Source organism: Bison bison, unplaced genomic scaffold, assembly GCF_000754665.1.
Source record: "Bison bison bison isolate TAMUID 2011002044 unplaced genomic scaffold, Bison_UMD1.0 scf7180017864331, whole genome shotgun sequence".
In the NCBI taxonomy this organism is placed as follows: Eukaryota; Metazoa; Chordata; class Mammalia; order Artiodactyla; family Bovidae; genus Bison; species Bison bison.
Genome location: NW_011494903.1, coordinates 9,886,648 through 9,908,649, shown reverse-complemented (window position 1 = coordinate 9,908,649; position 22,002 = coordinate 9,886,648). Strand labels below are relative to the sequence as shown.

Genomic DNA, 22,002 nt, shown 5'->3' with positions numbered 1-22,002 from the left:
CCAGATAACCTGCTTGGGGCCTTTAGTTAATATTCCTACAACAGGAACTATGCCAACACCGTGTTGATTGGGTCTGTTAGACATCAGTGCTTTGAGACTTCCAAAAATGTGTATCTTGAGAAATCAATGATTAGGACTAACTCAGTCTCCTTGTTCTTTGTAGGCCTGGCATCAGTGAGGGCTCATCTCTTTTCCGATAACAGTATCTGTCATTAACAACATAAAGTGTTTTGTCCTCAAGTGGGTTGCATTTGAACTTCCTTTCTTCCGGCTATATTTTTATTATTTTGTCTTTATAATCAACTATCATTTCAAATAATAAAGATGATTTTCAAAAATCTAGGACAAAAAGATCTATCTGCTCAGTGTTTTGAGATCCAGTTAAACATTTGAGAAAATTCTTTTCAAACTTAGGTATTTTTCTCTTTCAATGTCCTTTCTTCCATGCATTTCTTCTTTAATATGATTGTTTTAGATGTTTATGTGCAAGAGTATATAGAAGGGGATGCAAACCCTGTCTTTTCCAAAGCTCATCAACTTGCCATAACAGAGCTTCATGTAGAAATATGTTAAGCTTTCTTAAGTAAAAAGTATCTCTGCGGGTCACTGATGAGTATATAATTCTCATTAATTCTCAGCATGTTGGATATATCAGCCAATATCTATTAAGAAGTAGAAGCTGAACTTGTTTTTTATTGGTCATTTGGATTTCTGGTGGGTTGATTATTGATCTGGAGATCTTTAGCCCAGCTGAACAGTAACCCCCATTCTATTTGTTGACTAAATACAATGAAAATATCTTCCCCTAGTCAGTTGATTATGTTTAAGGGAAGAGGGGTTACAGATTTGAATTTTTTTATGTGGCCACATTTCTTTTTCTAAGTATATGTTTTGTGTGTCTTAAGAAAAATTTCCTTCTAAGATTAAAGGCAGGCACATGGTTTAGAGATTTTTCTCGCTAAAGTTTTTAGTTTACTTGGAATTTATTCTAGATATTATGAAAGTTCCCTGCTATCATTCTGTATTTATTCTCACAGGTGGTGCAGCTGAGCAAGCAGGAACAATAGAAGCTGGAGATGAAATCCTTGCCATTAACGGGAAATCTCTAGTGGGGCTGATGCATTTCGATGCCTGGAATATCATGAAGGCTGTCCCAGAGGGACCTGTGCAGTTAGTAATTAGAAAGCACAGGAATTCTTCATGCAGCAAGCACTGGTAGTGGCACTAACAGTGCTTGTTACTTTTTTTTTTTTTAACCTGGAATCTCCTTTTCTCAATTCCTTTCTTCGGCAAATCAGAATGACTTCTCTAAACCATGGGCTCCTGAAACAACAGAGCAGCACTGGTGCAGGGAAGACTATCAAACTCCCCAGCTTTTTTTGCTCACACGTGAAGCAGCAGCCATGGAGCTGAAATCCTAAGCCTTCTGCCTGGATCACTTAGGCTGGGAGGGTCCACTTCGTTCCAGTGCCTGTCCCCTCCTGTCATGTTTCCTAATGGGGACACAGGATGTGGCATGCCCTTCTTTACTTGAAACATTTAGTGAGACCTCCAAATCCTTCCTCCCACCTATCCCAACATAGTCAATCCTGGCAATTAGGGATCTAACAAAGTCTGAGGGCAACACAGCTGTCACAACTAAAAGGACTAGTTTTATATAATTTTGTAAGTAAATGACAGAATGCTTTTAGGCACATTCAGTGGAAGGAGCTAAGGGTCTGTTATCCTGAGAAGAAAAACATGACCCTTGAACAAAGAGAATCGGTTATGACCTAATGGTTAGGTTGGCTCAGGAATTATCCAAAAATGAAAAAGCAAAATACAGAAAGTGGTATTTTAGTGAGTGTAATGTGCAACGTATGGCTGCATAGTTTAATTGGTGGTTATTGATCACCATGAAGTATTGATCATGATCTAAAGTGTACGTCGTAAGGCAATTTTACAGGAATGCAGTTTGGATAAACTGTACTAAATAGCCATGAACTTCGCTGCTTAGAATGAGCAGAAAGTTCCAGCTCTGAAAGCACCTTACATCCAGTTTGAAACTTGTCTTGAATAAATGCTGAAATTCAAGACTGGTCAATGAAAGAGCAGGCAAAAACACCATTGTCACTGAGTTTCCATTTTTATATTTTATGTACTCTCCAACCACTAATTTAAGCTAAATTTTTAGAAATCAATTATCTTTTTTAGTATCCTTGGATTGTAATCCAAGTAGAGGAGCTTAAAATAATCCTTTTAGAGGACTTTTTTTTAACTTTTTTCCCCTTTCTCAATAAGCTTAAGAAATGTAACATTTCTAACCATTGGATCAATTTTCCTGACCTTGACCTGAGTAATGACATAGCTCTGCAGTGACTGAAGTTTTTGCTCTTTTTGTTTTGCAAATTCTCTTTTGCCAAAAATGTTTCCCAGCAGAACACAGTTGTGACTCACGCTTGCTTGTGACACTCATTCCAGCTGCTCTTCCTTCTGAAGCACCAGCTTCTTTGTAGTAACTGTTTCCATTCGATGTTGCTGTTCCTGGTCACCAAAAGGGCCTGCCTCTCCTCGTACTGTACCTTTTCTTAACGATCCAGACCCTCATCAGCTTCATTTACTAAAATGTAATCAGAAGATGGAGAACGAGGGGGAGTCAGTCTTTCAAGGTAAAGGGGCAGAATTGGGTGGTCACAGGCCACATGCTCAGGTGGCACAAACCAGCTTACTGAGTGCTGAGAATACGGGTGAAGCTGCATACCTGCATGCATGGTGACGCCAAGGTTTTATGTGGGCGATTTCTTTAATTAACCTATTTCTGAGTGACTGATCCCAGTAAACCTCTGTGGTGCTGGCCCAGGGAGGTTCTCAGATGGGATTGAGTTATCTGGCTGGTGTGAGCCCAGATTCCTCATTTTTAAACAGGTTATACAAAAGGGAATGTAGTTGACGAGTTTGCTAGAAAGACCTGATTAATTTAGCTTCTACTTTTCACTACTACAGTTCCAGGTAGGATACTATAGGAAGTCAGTGCAAGGTGCATGCTAGATTGTTTTTAAGTCTCTGGGGTCAGATTTGTGGCTTCTGCTTTCTTGCCTAAATGAGAGATGATTTGAAGTCCACGCTGAAAATTTTTTGTCTCTACTCTTCTAGCTGTGCCTGCATAGAAATGCACAGTCCGTGTGACAGGAGCTTCTGAAGCAACGAAACAGTCTCTCCGTCTAAGAGTTCCTAACCCTCGTAACTAAAAAGTGTGAGGGTAGCCCTCTGGTTCACTGAACCATATTCAAGTCATCAGCTGTTTCTAGTGGACCTCATCAGAAGGCGCCCCTTGGAATTCGACAATTAGAATTTGAGGAAGCAAAAGCTAAACTTTGACCCTAAGATAGAAAGATATTTACTTGTTGTCAGTGTCCAAGGCATGACTTGTATTTCTAATTAGTCTAATAAATTCCCACACTTCCTGATGTGAACACTAATGGTATTGTCCTACTAAAACTTCCATTGTTTTGGTTTTTTTAGCTGGTCAGTCAGTCATCCAATAAGCTATGATGGTAATTTTGTTACAGTGTGTATATCGTAGTTGCAAGGATATACCGTGAAGGTTGAAGTAAGTTGGGTTTCATTTCTATGCTCCCATACACAGTTCATTTAATTTTAGGGTTGACTTAATTGGCACCACACCTGTTGTATGATATTATACATTATCCTTTATTTATGTAAAATAAAATGCCTTATATATTATGAAAGAGTAAGTGCAATAATACAAAATAGCCTGTACATTTTTAAAATGTTGTCGCCAAGTTATGTAAATCCACATCTCTATAAACAACCTTTTTAAAGTAATTTTAAGAAAATAAACACTGTTTACTACTTGTTTGTGTTTTTAGTTTTGCATCTATAGAATAACATTTTACAACATGAAGATAAATACGGATGACCTGAATGGGTAAGAGGAACAGGCAAAAGAAGTCAAATCCCTCTTCTTCCGTGGTCACACCTAGGATATGACACACACTCAAATCCATTCCACCTCTGAAATCAATAAATCACACAGCTCACACCTTTACAACCTCCTGGAGCTTACTCCCCTGCTTCTCCTGGTACTGCTTCTTCAATTTCAACAGGCCTCTAATCCCTAGTGTGCACGCTAAGTCACTTCAGTTGTGACCAACTCTTTGTGACCCTATGGACTGTAGCCTGCCAGGCTCCTCTGGCCATGGGATTCTCCAGGTAAGGATACTGGAATGCACTGCCATGCCCTCCTCCAGGGGATCTTCCTAACCCAGGGATCAAACCCAGGTCTCCTACATTGCAGACAGATTCTTTACCACTGAGCCACCAGGCAGGGAAGCGCCACCTGGGAGGCCCCTAACCAACTGTCAGTTTTCTCATCTTCAGAAACCATTCCCCCTGCATTCCTTCTTCTCTGTTTAGACTACCCTATGGTAGAACACAACAATCTCCATCCAGCTCACTAGGTGCACAGTGCCTTCACCCAGGTTAATCCAGGATCCTTTCAACCAGCCAGCCTCTTGGTGCCTACGTGCCAATTCCTAGAGGAAAATCTCACAACAGTATGATGATGCTGCAAATCAGGGTTTCCAGCCTCAACTGGATGCTATTTGCAGTTGTTTTTCCTTGTTAGTTTTTTCTCTCCTTCACAATGAGTACATTATTCATTTTTCCTAAAACCCTACCCATTTTCTACCCGCTCCCCAGAAATACTTGGGTGATCTAGGATCTTACTTTAGAGTGAAATTAAAAGCATCTACTTTATTTTAGGCGCTTTTGGTTTTCAGATGCAGACACCAAACTGGAGTAGCCCAAGGAAGCAGGCAAGATGGCATCTCACAGAAATCCCAGAATAGGACTCAGCATATGACCTGGCCTCAGTGACCGGAGGAACTCAGGGGTCACGGGTCCTCACTCAGTGCCCCCACTGGTAGGGTTCCACCGCTATTTGCAGATCTGCTTCTCATCCCTCCACCAGCTGGCAGCTGTATCCTCAGTTCTTCACACCATTTATTTAGAAACTGGTGAATGCTATTTTGTAATAATTTTGGCCCCACTCTGTATCACCGAATTGTGGACGTACAGGCTCCCTGCTGCCTGTCCAATTTTCCACATAGCCTCCAAAATCAGTCCACTGCTACACTTGGTAGAGCTTCTTCCTGGGGGAGAGTTTTAACACAGTATAGAAATAGCCACAAACCCATTCTATGAAAGTCGAAGGCTACACACCATGCACGATAAAGGGAGACCAAAATGACAATGAAACGGGATACAACTCTCTCTGAAGAAGAAAGAAAGGTTATGAAATGAGTTCTGAAGAATGTAAAGAATGTCAACAAAGCCTTTAACTTGAAGAAAGGGGATTACAGATGGTGAGCCCCAGAAAGGTCAGAAAGCACCCTGAATTGAAGCCATTTCCACTCCGCAGAATGGCAGGGAAGGGGAGGCTGAAGACGTTGAGTCTCATTTTGATTTTCCCAGGCACCCCGTGAGCCTCAGCGGGTCACAGGAGTTAACGGGGGAGGAATGGTCTGCTCTCAGGGGAGCCCCTACCACACAGGTTCCTGCAAGGAAAGGGCTCAACTGATCCACTCAGCCTCTGCTCGCCCAAGCCCATAAAGGCCACACCCTCCCTCTTGATCCCCTCAAAGCAGCTGAGGTAGCTCTGAATAAAGATTAAAATCAGCTGGTATCCAACTTTCTCATCCTAAGGGAGGAACTGAACAATGCTTAAACACAGAGCGCTGAAATACCAACTATTGACCAAATGTCAGGCTTCAATAGAACCCTCCCTCCTCCATTAAACAGCCTCTTATGAAAGAACCAGGAAAGTTGGAGGGAGGGTGTTAAAACTATGCAATAGGCAGATTAAAGAATGTAATTTGGAGGATTACCTTGGGAATCAGAAGAAAATTATAAACACAAACTGTTTTATATTCTCAATTCACTCAAAGAGAATGAGGCTACTAAGAAGCACAAGACCAAAAAAGAGAAGATCAAAGGAGATCTGGCAGAACTAAGAACATAAACTGAGAGCACCTTCACAAACCCAAAGTCATACAAGCAGCATCAAATCAACTTATACAAGTCAGTGACACTGAAGGTGAATTTAACTTGAAAAATGCTTAGAATACAATGAAAATGGACAAAAAATTTATAAATGTTAGCCAATAGACTCTAATTATAAAGTAATATAATAAATACCAAGTTTTAGTGATGTTAACTCAGGAATGCATGAATGATTTAAAATTAAGAAATTAACAAACAGTAGGACACACAAATCTTTTGAAAGACATTTTTTTTAAAGTCTGCTTCAAACTCTTAATGGAAAACTCCAGAATCATTCCCATTAGAGTCAGGAATACACACAAAAAGATGTCCACTGTTATTATTATTGAATAACAACATTCTGGGGCTCCCCAAGTAGCTCAAACAGTAAAGAATCTGCCTGCAATGTGGGAGACCTGGGTTCAATCCCTGGGTTGAGAAGATCCCCTGGAAGAGGGCATGCCAACCCACTTCAGTATTCTTGCCTGGAAAATTCCAGGGACAGAGGAACCTGGTGGGCTACAGTCCATGGAGTCACAAAGAATTGAACACGACTGAGCAACACTATACTACTAACAACATTCTAGAGATACAAGCCAATACAATTAGACAGTTTTTTAAGAGGTATAAATAGTAGGAACAAAAATACACAGTTTGCATAGATGTATCTCAGTACATGTAAGCACAAACACATCAATTTAAAAACTATTAGAATTCAGCAAAATTGGCTACAAAAATCATCCAACAAAACATGACAAACAGCAATGAAACAACTGACAAAGGATTAATTTCCAAAATATACAAGCAGCTCATACAACTCAATACCAGAAAAACAAACAACCCAATCAAAAAGTGGGGAAGAGACCTAAACAGACATTTCTCCAAAGAAAACATACAGATGGCTAACGAACATGAAAAGATGCTCAATATCGCTTATTATTAGAAAAATGCAAATCAAAACTACAATGAGATATCACTTCACACCAGTCAGAATGGCCATCATCAAGAAGTCTACAAACAATAAATGCTGGAGAGGGTGTGGAGAAAAGGGAACCCTCTTGCACTTTTGGTGGGAATTTAAATTGATACAGCCACTATGGAAGACGGTATGGAGATTATTAAAAAAACTAGGAATAAAACCACCATATGACCTAGCAACCCCACTCCAAGGCATATACCCTGAGGAAACCAAAATTGAAAATGACACATGTATCCCAATGTTCACTGCAGCACTATTTACAATAGCTAGACCATGGAAGCAACCTAGATGTCCATCAACAGATGAACGGATAAAAGTGGTATATACACATAATGGAATATTAGTCATAAAAAGGAACACATTTGAGTCAGCCCTAATGAGGTGGATGAACCTAGAGCCTATTATACAGAGTGAAGTAAGTCAGAAAGAGAAACATAAATATTATTAATGCACATATATGAAATCTAGAAAGATGGTACCAAAGAACTTATTTGCAGGGCAGCAATGGAGAAACAGACATAGAGAACAGACTTATGGACGTGGGGGTGGGGGGGAGGAGGAGAGGGTAAGATGTATGGAGAGAGTAACATGGAAACTTAAATTACCATATGTAACACAGATAGCCAATGGGAATTTGCTGTATGTCTCTGGGAACTCAAACAGGAGCTCTGTACCAACCTAGGGAGTGGGACAGGGAGAGAGATGAGAGGGAGGTTCAAGAAAGAGGAGACAAACGTATACCTATGGCTGATTCATGCTGAGGTGTGACAGAAAACAACAAAATTGTGTAAAGCAATTACCTTTTAATTTAAAAATAAAAAAGCATAATAACTTCAGCACTAGCCCTATTTACACCACCATCAGAAAGCTACTATAATTAAAACAGTCTCCTCTTCCAAAGACAGCCAAACCACTGGAATAAAGATCATGTGCAAGGAAAGAACAGGACATGTGACAGCCCCAAGCTACACACCCCAGCCCCGCACCCTAACCCATGATCAACAGGGAAGCTCAGAGGACCAGCTGGATAATGGCCCCTGAAACTTGACTAGTTTTTTCACTTTCAAAAATGATCAGCCTGGGATGTCCCTGGTGGTCTAGTGGCTAAGACTCCACGCTCCCAATGTAGGGAGCCTGAGTTCAAACCCTGGCAAGGAAACTAGACCCCACATACGGCAACTAACAGTTTGTATGATGCAACTAAAGATCCCTTGTGTTGTGCAAATAAATAAACTACAATTTTTAAAAAACTGATTAGCCAATGCCCCATACTGAGGAGAAACTACTGGGAACAGATCAAAATTGAATAGAAAAAGAATAGAGAAAAAAAAAAGAAGGTCCAGACAAAGGTGGGTAGAGTAGCAGAACCAGATCTCAGAAAGCAAGCTGCCATGTTTCTTTAAGTTGAAGAGAGAAGGAAGTCTAGACAATAAACACAGAAAAGCTATGCTGTCCTGCATCTCCCTTCTAAAATAGGCAAAGTAAAATATAAATATGGGTAATAGAAAATAATCTAGGTCAAATCCCACACAAAGTTATCATAAGAAAAGAAAAAGCATTAGGAGCCAATATAATCCCTACAGCTAAACAAAGGCACACCAGAAAGACATACCTAGGGAACCAATGAAAAATATCTCACAATAAGTTAAAATACATCACGGAAATGACACAAAACATGAATGAAAGATATCAACAGAAATTAGAAAAATTCAGAAACTGGTTATTAAAACTTGGGAAAAAATTAATTTCAGAAAAGACCAGAAGAATCATTCACAGTGAATAAATAAGATGTCTTAAGAGAAACAAGATAAAAAGGGTGAAACATTTAAAGGTTAAGTAATAAAGAATGCAAGCAGGGATTTCCCTGGTGGTCTGGTGGTTAAGACTCTGTGCTTCCAAGGCAGGGGGCGTAGGTTCGATCCCTCATCAGGGAACTAAGATCTCACGTGTTACTCAGCCAAAAAATAAAAATAGAAATTAAAAAAAAAAAAAAAGCAACATGACCCAGAAAAAAGTAGGAATCTCCAAAGAAGAAAGCCTAAACAAGGGAGTAAAACAATTACTAAAACTTTAATTTTCCTGAATTTAAGAATAAAAAAAGATTTGATGCTATGTATTGAGAGAACACACCATGTACTTGCAAATACTGATCCAGAATAACTAACACTAAAACATACTGTAGTAATATTACCAGCAAAATATCAAGGGGGAAAAGATCCTGTGGGCTTTCGGCAAAAAGAACAAGGCATTCATGAGAGAAAAAGAAAATCATGTTACAACCAGACACTGACAATGACGCTTTATGCCAAAAAGAACATACTTAAGATACTAAAAAAAAAAAAAAACTCTGCCTCAACCATTTTATCCAAAGTGACTTTCAAATAAAAGGCTACAGATAAACTGTCATCAGCATACAAAAACCCAGAGTATACTATTCTCACAAGCCCTTCCAGAAGAATCTACTAACAAAAGAGCAAGACAAGCAAGATGACTGGATAGACATAAGGAATGGTGGTGAGCATTAAGAATGTATTTACTTGAAGACTTAAGAGTTAAAAGGGAGAGATTAGTGTATATAATGACTATGTTCTTACAAAACAGATACAGCATAACTACAAAAAGTAGAGGCACTGAACTGTACACTTAAGTATGACTGAAATGGTAAATTTTATGCTACAGGTATTTTACCACAATAAAAAAGGAAAACATAAAGCTGTCCACAAGTTTACATTGATATTTGTGATTGAAAATTCAGTTCAGTTTAGTTCAGTCACTCAGCTGTGTCCGACTCTTTGCAACCCCATGAACTGCAGCACACCAGGCCTCCCTGTCCATCACCAACTCCCAGAGTCCACCCAAATCCAAGTCCATTGTGTCGGTGATGCCATCCAACCATCTCATTCTCTGCCGTCCCCTTCTCCTCCTGCCCTCAATCTTTCCCAACATCAGGGTCTTTTAAAATGAGTCAGCTCTTTGCATCAGGTGGCCCAAGTATTGGAGTTTCAGCTTCAACATCAGTCCTTCCAATGAACACCCAGGACTGGTCTCCTTTAGGATGGACTGGTTGGATCTCCTTGCAGTCCAAGAGACTCTCAAGAGTCTTCTCCAACACCACAGCTCAAAAGCATCAATTCTTCGGCATTCAGCTTTCTTTATAGTCCAACTCTCACATCCATACATGACCACTGGAAAAACCATAGCCTTGACTAGATGGACCTTTGTTGGCAAAGTAATGTCTCTGCTTTTTAATATGCTATCTAGGTTGGTCATAACTTTCCTTCCAAGGAGTAAGCCTCTTTTAATTTCAAGGCTGCAGTCACCCTCTGCAGTGATTTTGGAGCCCAAGAAAATAAAGTCTCACTGTTTCCGTTGTTTCCCCATGTATTTGCCATGAAGTGATGAGACGAGATGCCATGATCTTTGTTTTTTGAATGTTTTAAGCCAGCTTTTTCACTGTCCTCTTTCATCAAGAGGGTCTTTACTCTTCACTTTCTGCCCTAAGTGTGGTGTCATCTGCATATTTGTTATTGATATTTCTCCTGCAATCTTGAGTCCAGCCTGTGCTTCATCCAGCCCGGCATTTCTCATGTTGTACTCTGCATTTAAGTTACATAAACAGGGTGACAATACACATCCCTGACATACTCCTTTCCCGATTTGAAACCAGTCTGTTGTTCCATGTCTAGATCTGTTGTTTCTTGACCTGCATACAGATTTCTAAGGTGGTCTGGTATTCCCATCTCTTGGAAGAATTTTCCACAGTTTGTTGTTATCTACATAGTCAAAGGTTTTGGCGTAATTAATAAAGCAGATGTTTTTCTGGAACTCTCTTGCTTTTACCATGATCCAACAGATGTTGACAATTTGATCTCTGGTTCCTCTGCCTTTTCTAAAACCAGCTTGAACATATGGAAGTTCACGGGTCATGTACTGTGAAGCCTCACTTGGAGAATTTTGAACATTACTTGGCTAGTGTGTGAGATGCGTGCAATTGTGTGGTAGTTTGAACATTCTTTGGCATTGCCCTTCTTTGGAATTGGAATGAAAACTGACCTTTTCCAAATTTGCTGACAAAACGTGGTCCACTGGAAAAGGGAATGGCAAACACCTTCAGTATTCTTGCCTTGAGAACCCCATGAATAGTATGAAACGACAAAGAGAAAAGACACTGAAAGGTGAACTCCCCACGTGGGGAGGTGCTCAATATGCTACTGGAGAAGAGTGGAGAAATAACTCCAGAAAGAATGAAGAGGCGGAGCCAAACGAAAATGCCCAGTTGTGGATGTGACTGGTGATGGAAGTCAAGTCCAATGCTATAAAGAACAATACTGCATAGGAACCTGGAATGTTCAGTCCATGAATCAAGGTAAATTCAGTTCAGTCACTCAGTAGTGTCCGACTCTTTGCAAAAGTAAAAGAGTAAATTAGAAGTGGTCAAACAGGAGATGGCAAGAGTGAACACTGACATTTTAGGAATCAGTGAACTAAAATGGACTGGAATGGGTGAATTTAATTCAGATGACCATTATATCTACTACTGTGGGCAAGAATTCCTTAGAAGAAATGGAGCAGCCCTCAGTCAACAACAGAGTCCGAAATGCAGTACTTGGGTACAATCTCAAAAATGACAGAATGATCTATGTTCATTTCCAAGGCAAACCATTCAGTATCACAGTAATCCAAGTCTATGCCCCAACCAGTAATGCTGAAGAAGCTGAAGCTGAATGGTTCTATGAAGTCCTAGGGGTCAGGAAGGCTGTAATTGGGAGGAAGCCTTGAACAGCTTCTGGAGAGCTGGCAAGGTTCTATCTCCTGGCTGCAGTGACGGTTGCAAACACACTGCCTTAAAATAATCCATTAGCCTATACATTTGCTTATGACATTTTTCATATATAATTTAATCGTATAAAATTAAATGTTTACCTATACATATACTCAAAAATCAAAATACATTACGTATTTCTGTGAGTTTTATATTGGTTTCATTTAATACCTCCCAGGCGGCACTAGTGGTAAAGAAGCTGCCTGCCAATGCAGAAGACATAAGAGACATAGGTTCAACCCCTGCATCAGGAAGATCCCCTGGAGGATGGCATGGCAACCCACTCCAATATTCTTGCCTGGAGAATCCCATGCACAGAGGAGCCTAATGGGCTACATTGTATGGGGTCACAAAGAGTTAGACATAACTGAAGCAACTTAGCACACACTCCAAATTTTCCCGAAATATATATATAAGAAGTGAAATCAAGTGAAGTCACTCAGTCATGTCTGACTCTTTGTGACCCCATGGACTGTAGACTACCAGTCTTCTCAGTCCATGGAATCTTCCAGGCAAGAATACTGGAATGGGTTGCCATTTCCTTCTCCAGGGGATCTCCTGACCCAGGAATTGAACCCGGGTCTCCTGCACTGCAGGCAGATGTTTTACTGTCTGAGCCACAAGGGAAGCCATATATGCGTATATATATATCCCCAAACCTAATACCATGCTGATCTCTTTAGTATGATAAAGTCTCCACAGATTCCATGCTTGAGTACTGCACCTAACACTTTACTAAATGGTTAAGGAAAAAAAAAAAAACTTACCATATATAGCAACTCCAAACACTGGGGAAAATATATCACAGACACAGGGGGTTAATATCCATAAAACATGGAAAGTCCTGTAAACCTGGTGAACCAATATATAAAAATATCAATATCCTAAATTATAAAAACAAATAACATGAACAGGTAACTCACAGGAAAAGAACACAAATTACCAATAAAGGTTGTAAATAATAATAAACCCTCAACAATTAAAATAATTTGACCATTCTCCTCTACTATTACCTTGGCAAAGACCAGGATTAATGATGATACCCTCTACAGCATTAGCTAGGGTGTAGGGAAACCCACATTCACATTATTTGAAGTGGAAATTAACAAAGATCTTAGAAAATTTAACTTTATCTTTTACATTTCGAGTAAACTCACGTCTGTTAATTCCTCCCATGGAAATAAAATATAAAAATATGTACAAAAATATTGTTTACAATACTGTTGTAACAGTAAATATGAGAATAATCCAAATATCCATTAATGGGAGAAGTTATACATGAAGCCAAAAATGACTAAAAAGAAAGATGTGTGCTTAAAGTTCTCCATAATGTAAGTGCAAAAGGTAAACTGCACACCAGTATATTATGCTAGTGGGAATTACGGCACACAACTGCTCTGCAGGAGTGAATGCCTACATATTCTAACACTGGGCTGAGGAAGTGTGGATATCAATTTAACTTTACCATCTATACCTCTCTCAACAGTAGCCTGAAAGGTTATAAACATTAATACCCCTACTTGATGCTATTAAAGACTATGCGACATTTGCACAGAACTTACAAGAGCCAGGGATATCACTCTGGGACCCAGTGGGCTGTGATGAACTGGAAATTACCTCCAGCTTTCAGTTATCTTGTTCTAGATAAAAGCGAAATGGAACAATGTTATCTGACAGCCTATGTGTTCATATTTAAGATGGAGGCCATTGAGACGGGATTAAACATCATAAAAGTAAATATCTCACAGACTTATGAATGGTGGCTTCCACGTTCCTGGGCTAAGAGTAGCCGTGCGTGGCAGTCATGGGTCCTTGTCATCATCAGGCTGGACATCATCACTCACTGGTCCTATGTTGCCACTGAATTGCACACCAGCCGCTCTCGCTTTCCTTCAGGTGGTGGCCAAATTCAAAGGTTTGTCCTAGTGTTCACAAATAATGGGAAGAACTGAGTAGGAGAACGCATCAGAGGTTGCAAGCCAATCCTGGTTCATTCAGCAGGCCAGGGCTTTCTGGCCAACTGACATTCGACGATGATGCTTTCTTCTGAGAACATACAGTCAACTTTTTCATCCCAGAAAGATTAACCTATGTAAGTTATACCAGGATATCAGAATAAAGTAGGGATATCCATTTATCAGTCTTTTGTGCCACCATGAGATCTTCCTACATGCCCACTATTCTCGTTTTGTTTCTGTTAGAGAAAGAAGCCCCCTCCCAGTCCCAAAACAAGAAAGGAAAAATTACAGTTGAATGCAATTATGTTTTCCATTACTTCAGGATTAAAAAGCTCAAACACTTACCAGATAATGTGAGACTGGGCAACCCCTCCTCTCCAAGCCTGCTCTTCATTAAATGAAGACAGTTACTGCAGTTTGGGGAGGTCAAAACAAGATATAAAATCTCTCACTAGGCATAGAGCATGCATTGTTTCCTTTCTCCTTTTTGTTACAGCACTGTTGTAGATCAGGTTATTATAAGGAACACTCAGTAATTAAATAACATATGAAGAAGTCAAAATGCAGCAGATTCTTTGCACAATAGATCTCTATTTAAGTTTCATTATATTAAAACTCTCTGCCTAATTCTTGGATCTGAAGGCTTTTTAACAAGTGGCATAAACCCGTGGACACACTGCACCTTCCACACAGAACATCATCCCTGGAGTCGCACTGATCCTGCTTAGAGAGAGCTGGAAGCAGCAGCCTTCCATAGAAGAACTGAGCTCTAGATGACACCCTCTCCTCTGGAGACACAAATACTGAAGTTGTGGGCACACACAGGTAGAACTGAGGGGCACTCTGCCCTGAAACAAACACTGATGGAAGTACGGGTGAGGCCCTTTCCTCCTTGCTTGAGAATACAGATGATGCTGCGGAAGTCAAGAATACCTCAGAAACATCCAGTACCTCACTTCTAAAATCTTTTCAGGAGAAAAACTGTAAATGTTCACCTAAAAAGAAATTCCAGGACATGGTTTAAGTTTCAAGTATCCATTTTATGGGAATAAATTAATAGTTTCTATACTTAATCACCACCAATAATATAATTTGGAGGTAAAAGAGGTTATTTTAATGGACAGAAAAATCTGACTTTTTTCATGAATTAAAATAGGGACTGGTAAACCATTGCTCATGGCCAGCTGCCTGTTTTTGTAAATGAAGCTTTACTGGACTACAGCCTCACCCATTTATCTGTACTGTCAATGGCAACTTTCACTCAGACAGAGTAGCTGCAACACTACATGTATATGGCTCACAAAGCCTAAAATATCAGTATTTACTATCTGAACCAATAAGAAAAAGTTTGCCAACCCCTTTGTAGAAATACTGCCACGCTACACTAAGGCTAAGTAAAACTTCATCAGAAAGAACACTAAGACCACAAAAATCAGAATACAAAAATACAAATAACATGCTTGCTCTGATTCAGGCACTTTCAAGATCATAGTTTATTTATTACTTCAGATAAAAAGATAGTATACATATTAGGGAATCCCTTAAAACTCAACTCTAGAGTTATACACCATCTAGTACTTTTGCATTGAAGGTTAACCAAAAAAATCTCTAAACACCTGAAAGCCCCACTAGTAACATGAACTATGGTAATAAAAAATTTGACATTTAATTTGTTCAATATATACTATTTACATTATGAAACCAATAGTGATCCAATAAACAGTGATAAAAGTAAAAATAAACTTTAAAAAGCAAAGGTTTATATTCTTAGAATGTGCTAATTATCATAATTGTATATAAAAATTAAAACATAGCAGAGCTTTCTGTTACAAAATTCTTAATCATCTGAGTTGTAGTCATTACTTGCTAACGATTTACATGCAACATCTGCTAGTACTGACATTTGATTGTTTTTCCCCCAAGAAAGTGTGAGTAGATATTGAAGAGCAGACATTAATTTACCTGTGGACAGAAAAAGATAAAACTGTACTCAAGATTAGTACTGGTCACAAGCCTCTTCTCTATAGAAATGACAAAAATAGTAAGACCAAAAAAAAAAAAAAACAATCCAAAAAGGAGATGCATAGGCAAAGAGTACCATGAATGGCACAGCTCAAAAAATGCTGGGACCAATGAAGCCATACATCTTTTCTCTCCTTAATGATGAGAGGTCTATCTTGCCACCAAATTATAATGACTGTAGCAAGTAAGGGGCACCAGGTGTACAACCAATTAAATCCTGCAAAATACTAAGATGGGCAGGGGTGGCCAGAAGAAGGAACAATTTATATATACTTCAAACTATATACAGCATAACTGGAATGCAGCTCATCCCAAACTGGCTGTGTGAAACAACTGGACCTTTATGACTTAATAATTAAAATTATAACAAGTGTAATAATACAATAGATTTACATGGGAAGCAAAATCAAGGGGCACTTTATATTATTTACTGTGTATTTCAATTTAAAAATAATTTGCTAAGTATACATCTCAACTGAGGTCTATGTATAAAATGTCCCAATAGATACAGATATTTACCTTTGGTGAGTTAAAGGCCATTTTGTGACTTCTGTCTGAATTGCAGGCAGAACACTAGATGGACACGCACATACGGGAAAAACTCAGCCTGAGGTAATCCAAAAGATGTGCAGGCGAGGAGACTGGTGGTACTTTGAAAGTCAAAGCACACCAGAAACCCGAAACGGGGAACAGTGAGGATGGCAACAAGGAATGGAATGCCAATATGGCAGTAAAACTTTTTTCAAAACAGAAAGAGGAAGGCCTCTCGTACCAGCAGAATCCTGCATACATACACAAAAGAAAAAGCCACCCACCATTTCAGGAAACAAAAGCCAATTACAGTGTGGGAAGTACAAACTGCAGAAACCCAGAAGTCCATAGAAGAAAATCGACTGGTTCCCGTGAGAGAAGGGGGACGCGTGGTTCGGGGCAGGGTCACTTGGTGAAGGCGGCCACCACCGCCCACAGCACCTCGTTGGTCCCGGCCTTCAGACACTCCACCTCAGGGTCCAAGTCCAGGAGCTGCCGCACCCGCTTGGTGGCCACGTCGTACTGCTCGTCCAGCAGGGGCGCGAACGCGTTCTCCAGGACGTCCGAGGCGTGGGCCAGGTAGAGGAGGGCCAGCAGGCGCTTGTCCATGCGGTGAGGGTCGTTCACCCACTTGTCGAGAACGGCTTCCTGCACCTTCTTGATGAGGCGCTGCTTAATGCTGTTGTTGGTGAGGGGGTGTGTCGTCATGTCAAAGAGGAGGAAGTTCTGTTTCTCTGTCGTCAGTACGCCCTTTTCCACCAGGTTTTTAGCTAATCGTTCCCGCACGTTTCTTAACTGATAATGCAATTTTAATGGATTCCACGTCTCACCTAAACAAAAGATTCCAGAAGTTAGAAAGGATAGCTATTAGCTGCTAATTTTATTAAACTCTGAATTATTAAAATGCACAGTAACACCTGACATTTTTTCCTCCAGAGAAACAGAAGAAAATTCAGTTGTTTTCTTGCTAACTAAACCATGAACCCCTTGAGGGCCAAGGCCTTTGGTTTCTAAGCACCTGGCAAATGATTTTCAGGCACAACAGTTACTCAAAAGACCAAACTGAAAGCAGTCTCCTAACCAGTTCCCCTAATGTGGAAATAAGCCAAATATTAAATTATGTTTGCCTTCTCTCTAGCTATTGTCAAAAAGCAGCCAATAGCAAACTATGAACTTTCTTTCCTATTAAACACCAATCTGCAACAAAGAGAGAAAAGAGTTAAAAAGTTTCCTGATGAATATGTCATTCCTGAAGCTGCTACATATACCTGGCCTATAAAGCTATGAAAGCTTATTGTTGCTGCTGCTAAGTCGCTTCAGTCGTGTCCAACTCTGCAACCCCATAGACGGCAGCCCACCAGGCTCCTCCGTCCCTGGGATTCTCCAGGCAAGAACACTGGAGTGGGTTGCCATCTCCTTCTCCAATGCATGAAAATGAAAAGTGAAAGTGAAGTCACTCAGTCTTGTCCGACTCTCAGCGACCCCATGGACTGCAGCCTACCAGGCTCCTCCATCCATGGGATTTTCCAGGCAAAAGTACTGGAGTGGGGTGCCATTGCCTTCTCCAATGAAAGCTTGTTAGGTAAATGCTATTCTTTGATGACAAATAATATAAAACTAATTACAGATGGACAAATCATTTTCATCATTTCAATCTTGCTGCCTATGCACATTCCCTTTCAAGACAGAAACACTAAAAATCAAATATTTTTCACTAAAACAATTTTTTTCCTTATAGAAGACTAGAAGGAAATACATCAAAATAATCTTGATTATCTTTGGGATTATATGTGACAAATTTTCTTTCTTGTATTTTCTGTATTTTTCAAATCAATCTCCAATGAACATGTAACCATTTGGGTAATTTGAAAAAGAAACTATAGTAAGCTTCTAAATTGGGACACGGTAGAGATCAACCACAAGCACTTATTATATACAAAAGCTGTAAGACTGAAATTTCATAATATTGAGAAAAAACACTGTACTACTGTCTACTACAGCAGTTGTTAACTACTGAGTTGCCCAAAAAGTTCCTTTGGTTTAAGTGAAAATAAAGGACACATTTTTCACATTTTCATTTTTACTAAGAACTTGATTGAACAACATATTCACCATTTTGTTCCACTCCCGTCTGCCATTTTTCAGGCAACTTCATAATTGCATCTTTCCAAATTTATCTTTAAGAGCAAAGAACTGTTCCAGGTGCCTCTTACAGTCTTCCAGGGAACTGAAATTTTTTCCGTTAAAAGAATTCTGTAAAGACCGAAATAAATGGAAATCTGAAGGTGCACTGTCTGGGGAATATGGCGGACAAGTCAGAACTTGCCGGCCAAGCTGTGACAATTTCTGGCTGGTCATCAAAGAAACATGCTGTTATCCTGATGGAAGATTACACATTTTCTGTTGACTAATTCCTGGTGCTTTTCGGCGAGTGCTGCTTTTAGTTCATGGTCTAACTGGGAACAGTACTTGTTGGAATTAATCCTTCGGTTTTCCAGAAGTAGCTCATAATGGAGACCCCCCTTCCAGCTCCACCACACACGATGCCGCCTTCTTTGCAGAAGCCCAGCCGTGGTGTGGTTGGCGGTAGTTCATGCCATGTGCCCTCATCTTCTGTTTCACACTACTGTACCACATCTGCTTCTCATGACCCACGACAACGTATTTTAAAAGCTGAATGTTTTCCTTACGTTTCAGTAGAGAACTGCATGCAAGGAAACGGTCAAGAAGTTTTTTTCACTTATGTGTAACCCAAACATCAAAACAATTAATATAACCAAGCAGGTACAAATTATTTTTAACACTTGATTTCGATATTCTGGGTATGTCCGCTATGTCCCATGTGGAATAACACTGACCGTTCTCAATTAATGTCTTGATTTGATCTCTATCAACTACAACTGGCCACCTGACCGTGGAGCATCACCCAGCAGAAACTTCCAGGACGAAACTCTGCAAACCACTTCTGACACATTCAGTCTCAGCATCTTCTCCAAACACTGCACAAACCTTTTTTTTTTTGCATTTCAGTTTTTACCCGCTCTTGAAATAATAAAACATAACATGCCAAAAATGTTGCTTTTTTCCTTCATCTTCACTATTAAAATGGCTAGACAAAAATTCAATTTTGATAAGTTTTTAAGTGTTCACTGATAAGACAGCTGTCATAATACAATCTAACAAAACTGTTTCAAATGAAGTTAAAGGCAACTAAGAGCCACTAGAGCCAGCTTATAGAAAAAAAGAACAAATCTTTTGGCCACCCCAGTATACACAGCTATTATATTTAAACTAATTTAAAAATTCAGAATTCCCTTGTGGTCCAAAGGACTCCATGCTTCCACTGCAGGGGGCCCAAGTTTGATCCCTGATTGGAGAGTTAATATCCTGCAAGCCATACAGCCAAATATATAAGAAGGGAAAACAACTCTGTTCCTCGGCTGCCCTAGCCACTTTCAAGTACTCATTAGCCAAGTAGGGCAAGAGGCTACTGAATGGACAGCACAGAAAGAGAACATTTCCATCGTCATAGAAAGCTCCATACTAGTGTTCAAAGTCATTTTGCCATGACTTAACACTAAAGAATATGGAGCTATGACTAAGTAATCAGTCTTAAAAGTGAAGTCGCTCAGTCGTGTCCGACTCTGCAACCCCATGGACTATAGGCCACCAGGCTCCTGCATCCATGGGATTTCCCAGGCAAGAATACTGGAATGGGTTGCCATTTCCTTCTCCAAGGGATCTTCCTGACCCAGGGATCGAACCCAGGTTTCCTGCATTGCAGGCAGAAGCTTTAACCTCTGAGCCACCAGGGAAGCCTAAGTAATCAGTCACCTTTTTACCGTTTGAGAGAAATCTAACTGAGCCTACTACTGCCCAAGCCTACCACCTAAAGGCACATCTCAGGCAGCAGAGCAGAAGATCTCAAGCAAAGCAAAGGACTAACACTGTTCAAAAGGCAGAGATCCGAGTTGGAGGAAGCTAAGGCAACTGCGATATGCAAGGCAGTACTAGGAAAGAGAGGATTATGCAAAGTAAGAGCTCTAGAAATCCACATGGTGTTTTCACTTAGGTGTGATGAAAAACGAAGGCACATGGGTTAAGATGACAAAGTCCACAAAGGTAAAAATAATGTAGGGGGATCGGGGAGGCCAGGGACACTACCATCAAGCTGTAGGGTGAACAGTACCAAGAGTTCACAGAGGGTTAGGAAAAATCTGAGTGCCAACTGGCTTAAGTGGAAAGGTCTCACTGAACACCAGGGCATTTAGAAAGAATTCCAAAAGGATCACATCTTTGTATTATGGCTAAACCAGGCCTTCAGTAAAGGCTATTCCAGACCCAGCCTAACAAAGCTTACAACAAACTGATCCACAAGTACTGCTTAGCAAAACAAACTTCAACAGTCTTTAAAGACAAACAGAATTCAGCACACAACAACACAGCAGTCACAGTGTCTAGCCATCTAATAAAAATTACTAGTCTTGTAAAGAAGCAGTTTTGTGACCCAAAACTAAGAGGTGGGGGGGAATCAATAGAAACAGTCAACCAGGGAGTTAGTTCCCTGGTGAACCAGTGGTTAAGACTCCACACTTCCACTGCAAGGGATGCAGATTCAATCTCTGATTGGGAAACTAGGATCGCAAAACTTGGCCACAAAGAAAAATAGAGAGAGAGAGAAAACAAACTTTTCAAATAAAAAACCATGGCAAATCAGCTTCCACCAAAAAAAAAAAAAATCACTGCATTCAATTTTCTTGATAACTTCAAACATGAAAAGAGCTGAAATATATCTGGGGCCTTATTAGATTTTAAAACTCAATAGTACAAAAGAAAAATATAACTCAGTAATAAATGAAATTCTACTTGTTTTCAATTTTTGGTATTAAATTAGCCCACACCTACATTTAATGTTAAAAAATCATTAACAAAAACAAAAAAGAAAAACCACGAACAGCAACCTGAAGAAGCACTATAGCACAGTAAAACGGTTGTAAGAGCAAGTTCTGGAGCCAGACTACTTGGATCTAAATCCCAACTTGGTCATTTCCTCACTGTGCAACCCTGGGCAAAACTTCTCTATTCCTCTGTATCCGCTATGTAAAGCAACGAAAACAACTTTTTCCAGCTTATAAGGGTTATTATGAAGATTAAGTTAAAGATATATCAAGTTCTTGGAACAGACTGGTACAAGGCACGTTCTCAATAAACATTAGCTATGATTTACCTGTGTGCAACAATCAGCACTTTGGCAGCAAGAATTTATCCTATTAATAATGGTCTAACAAAATCATATGAAGTACTGAGAATGCAGAATTAGTAAGACATACTTCTAAAATGAATCAAGGCAAATTGGAAGTGGTCAAACAAGAGATGGCAAGAGTGAATGTCGCCACTCTAGGAATCAGCGAACTGAAATGGACTGGAATGGGTGAATTTAACTCAGATGACCATTATATCTACTACTGTGGGCAGGAATCCCTCAGAAGAAATGGAGTGGCCATCATGGTCAACAAAAGAGTCCGAAATGCAGTACTTGGATGCAATCTCAAAAACGACAGAATGATCTCTGTTCGTTTCCAAGGCAAACCATTCAATATCACAGTAATCCAAGTCTATGCCCCAACCAGTAACGCTGAAGAAGCTGA

The 22,002-nt window shown here is 39.9% G+C and overlaps 2 protein-coding genes across 2 annotated transcripts in view; one reads left to right on the top strand and one right to left on the bottom strand.

The window, feature by feature from the left end:
* The window catches only part of PDZD2 (PDZ domain containing 2), a 288,393-nt gene extending 284,537 nt beyond the window's left edge, over positions 1 to 3,856 (top strand). The window contains exon 26 of the mRNA XM_010853853.1: positions 1,038 to 3,856. Within this exon, the coding sequence (XP_010852155.1) occupies positions 1,038 to 1,219 (182 nt within the window). The 3' untranslated portion in view covers positions 1,220 to 3,856. The remainder of the gene's footprint in view (positions 1 to 1,037) is intronic.
* Positions 3,857 to 15,276: 11,420 nt separating this feature from the next.
* Positions 15,277 to 22,002, bottom strand: part of GOLPH3 (golgi phosphoprotein 3 (coat-protein)) — a 57,584-nt gene continuing 50,858 nt past the window's right edge. The window contains exon 5 of the mRNA XM_010853851.1: positions 15,277 to 17,184. Within this exon, the coding sequence (XP_010852153.1) occupies positions 16,760 to 17,184 (425 nt within the window). The 3' untranslated portion in view covers positions 15,277 to 16,759. The remainder of the gene's footprint in view (positions 17,185 to 22,002) is intronic.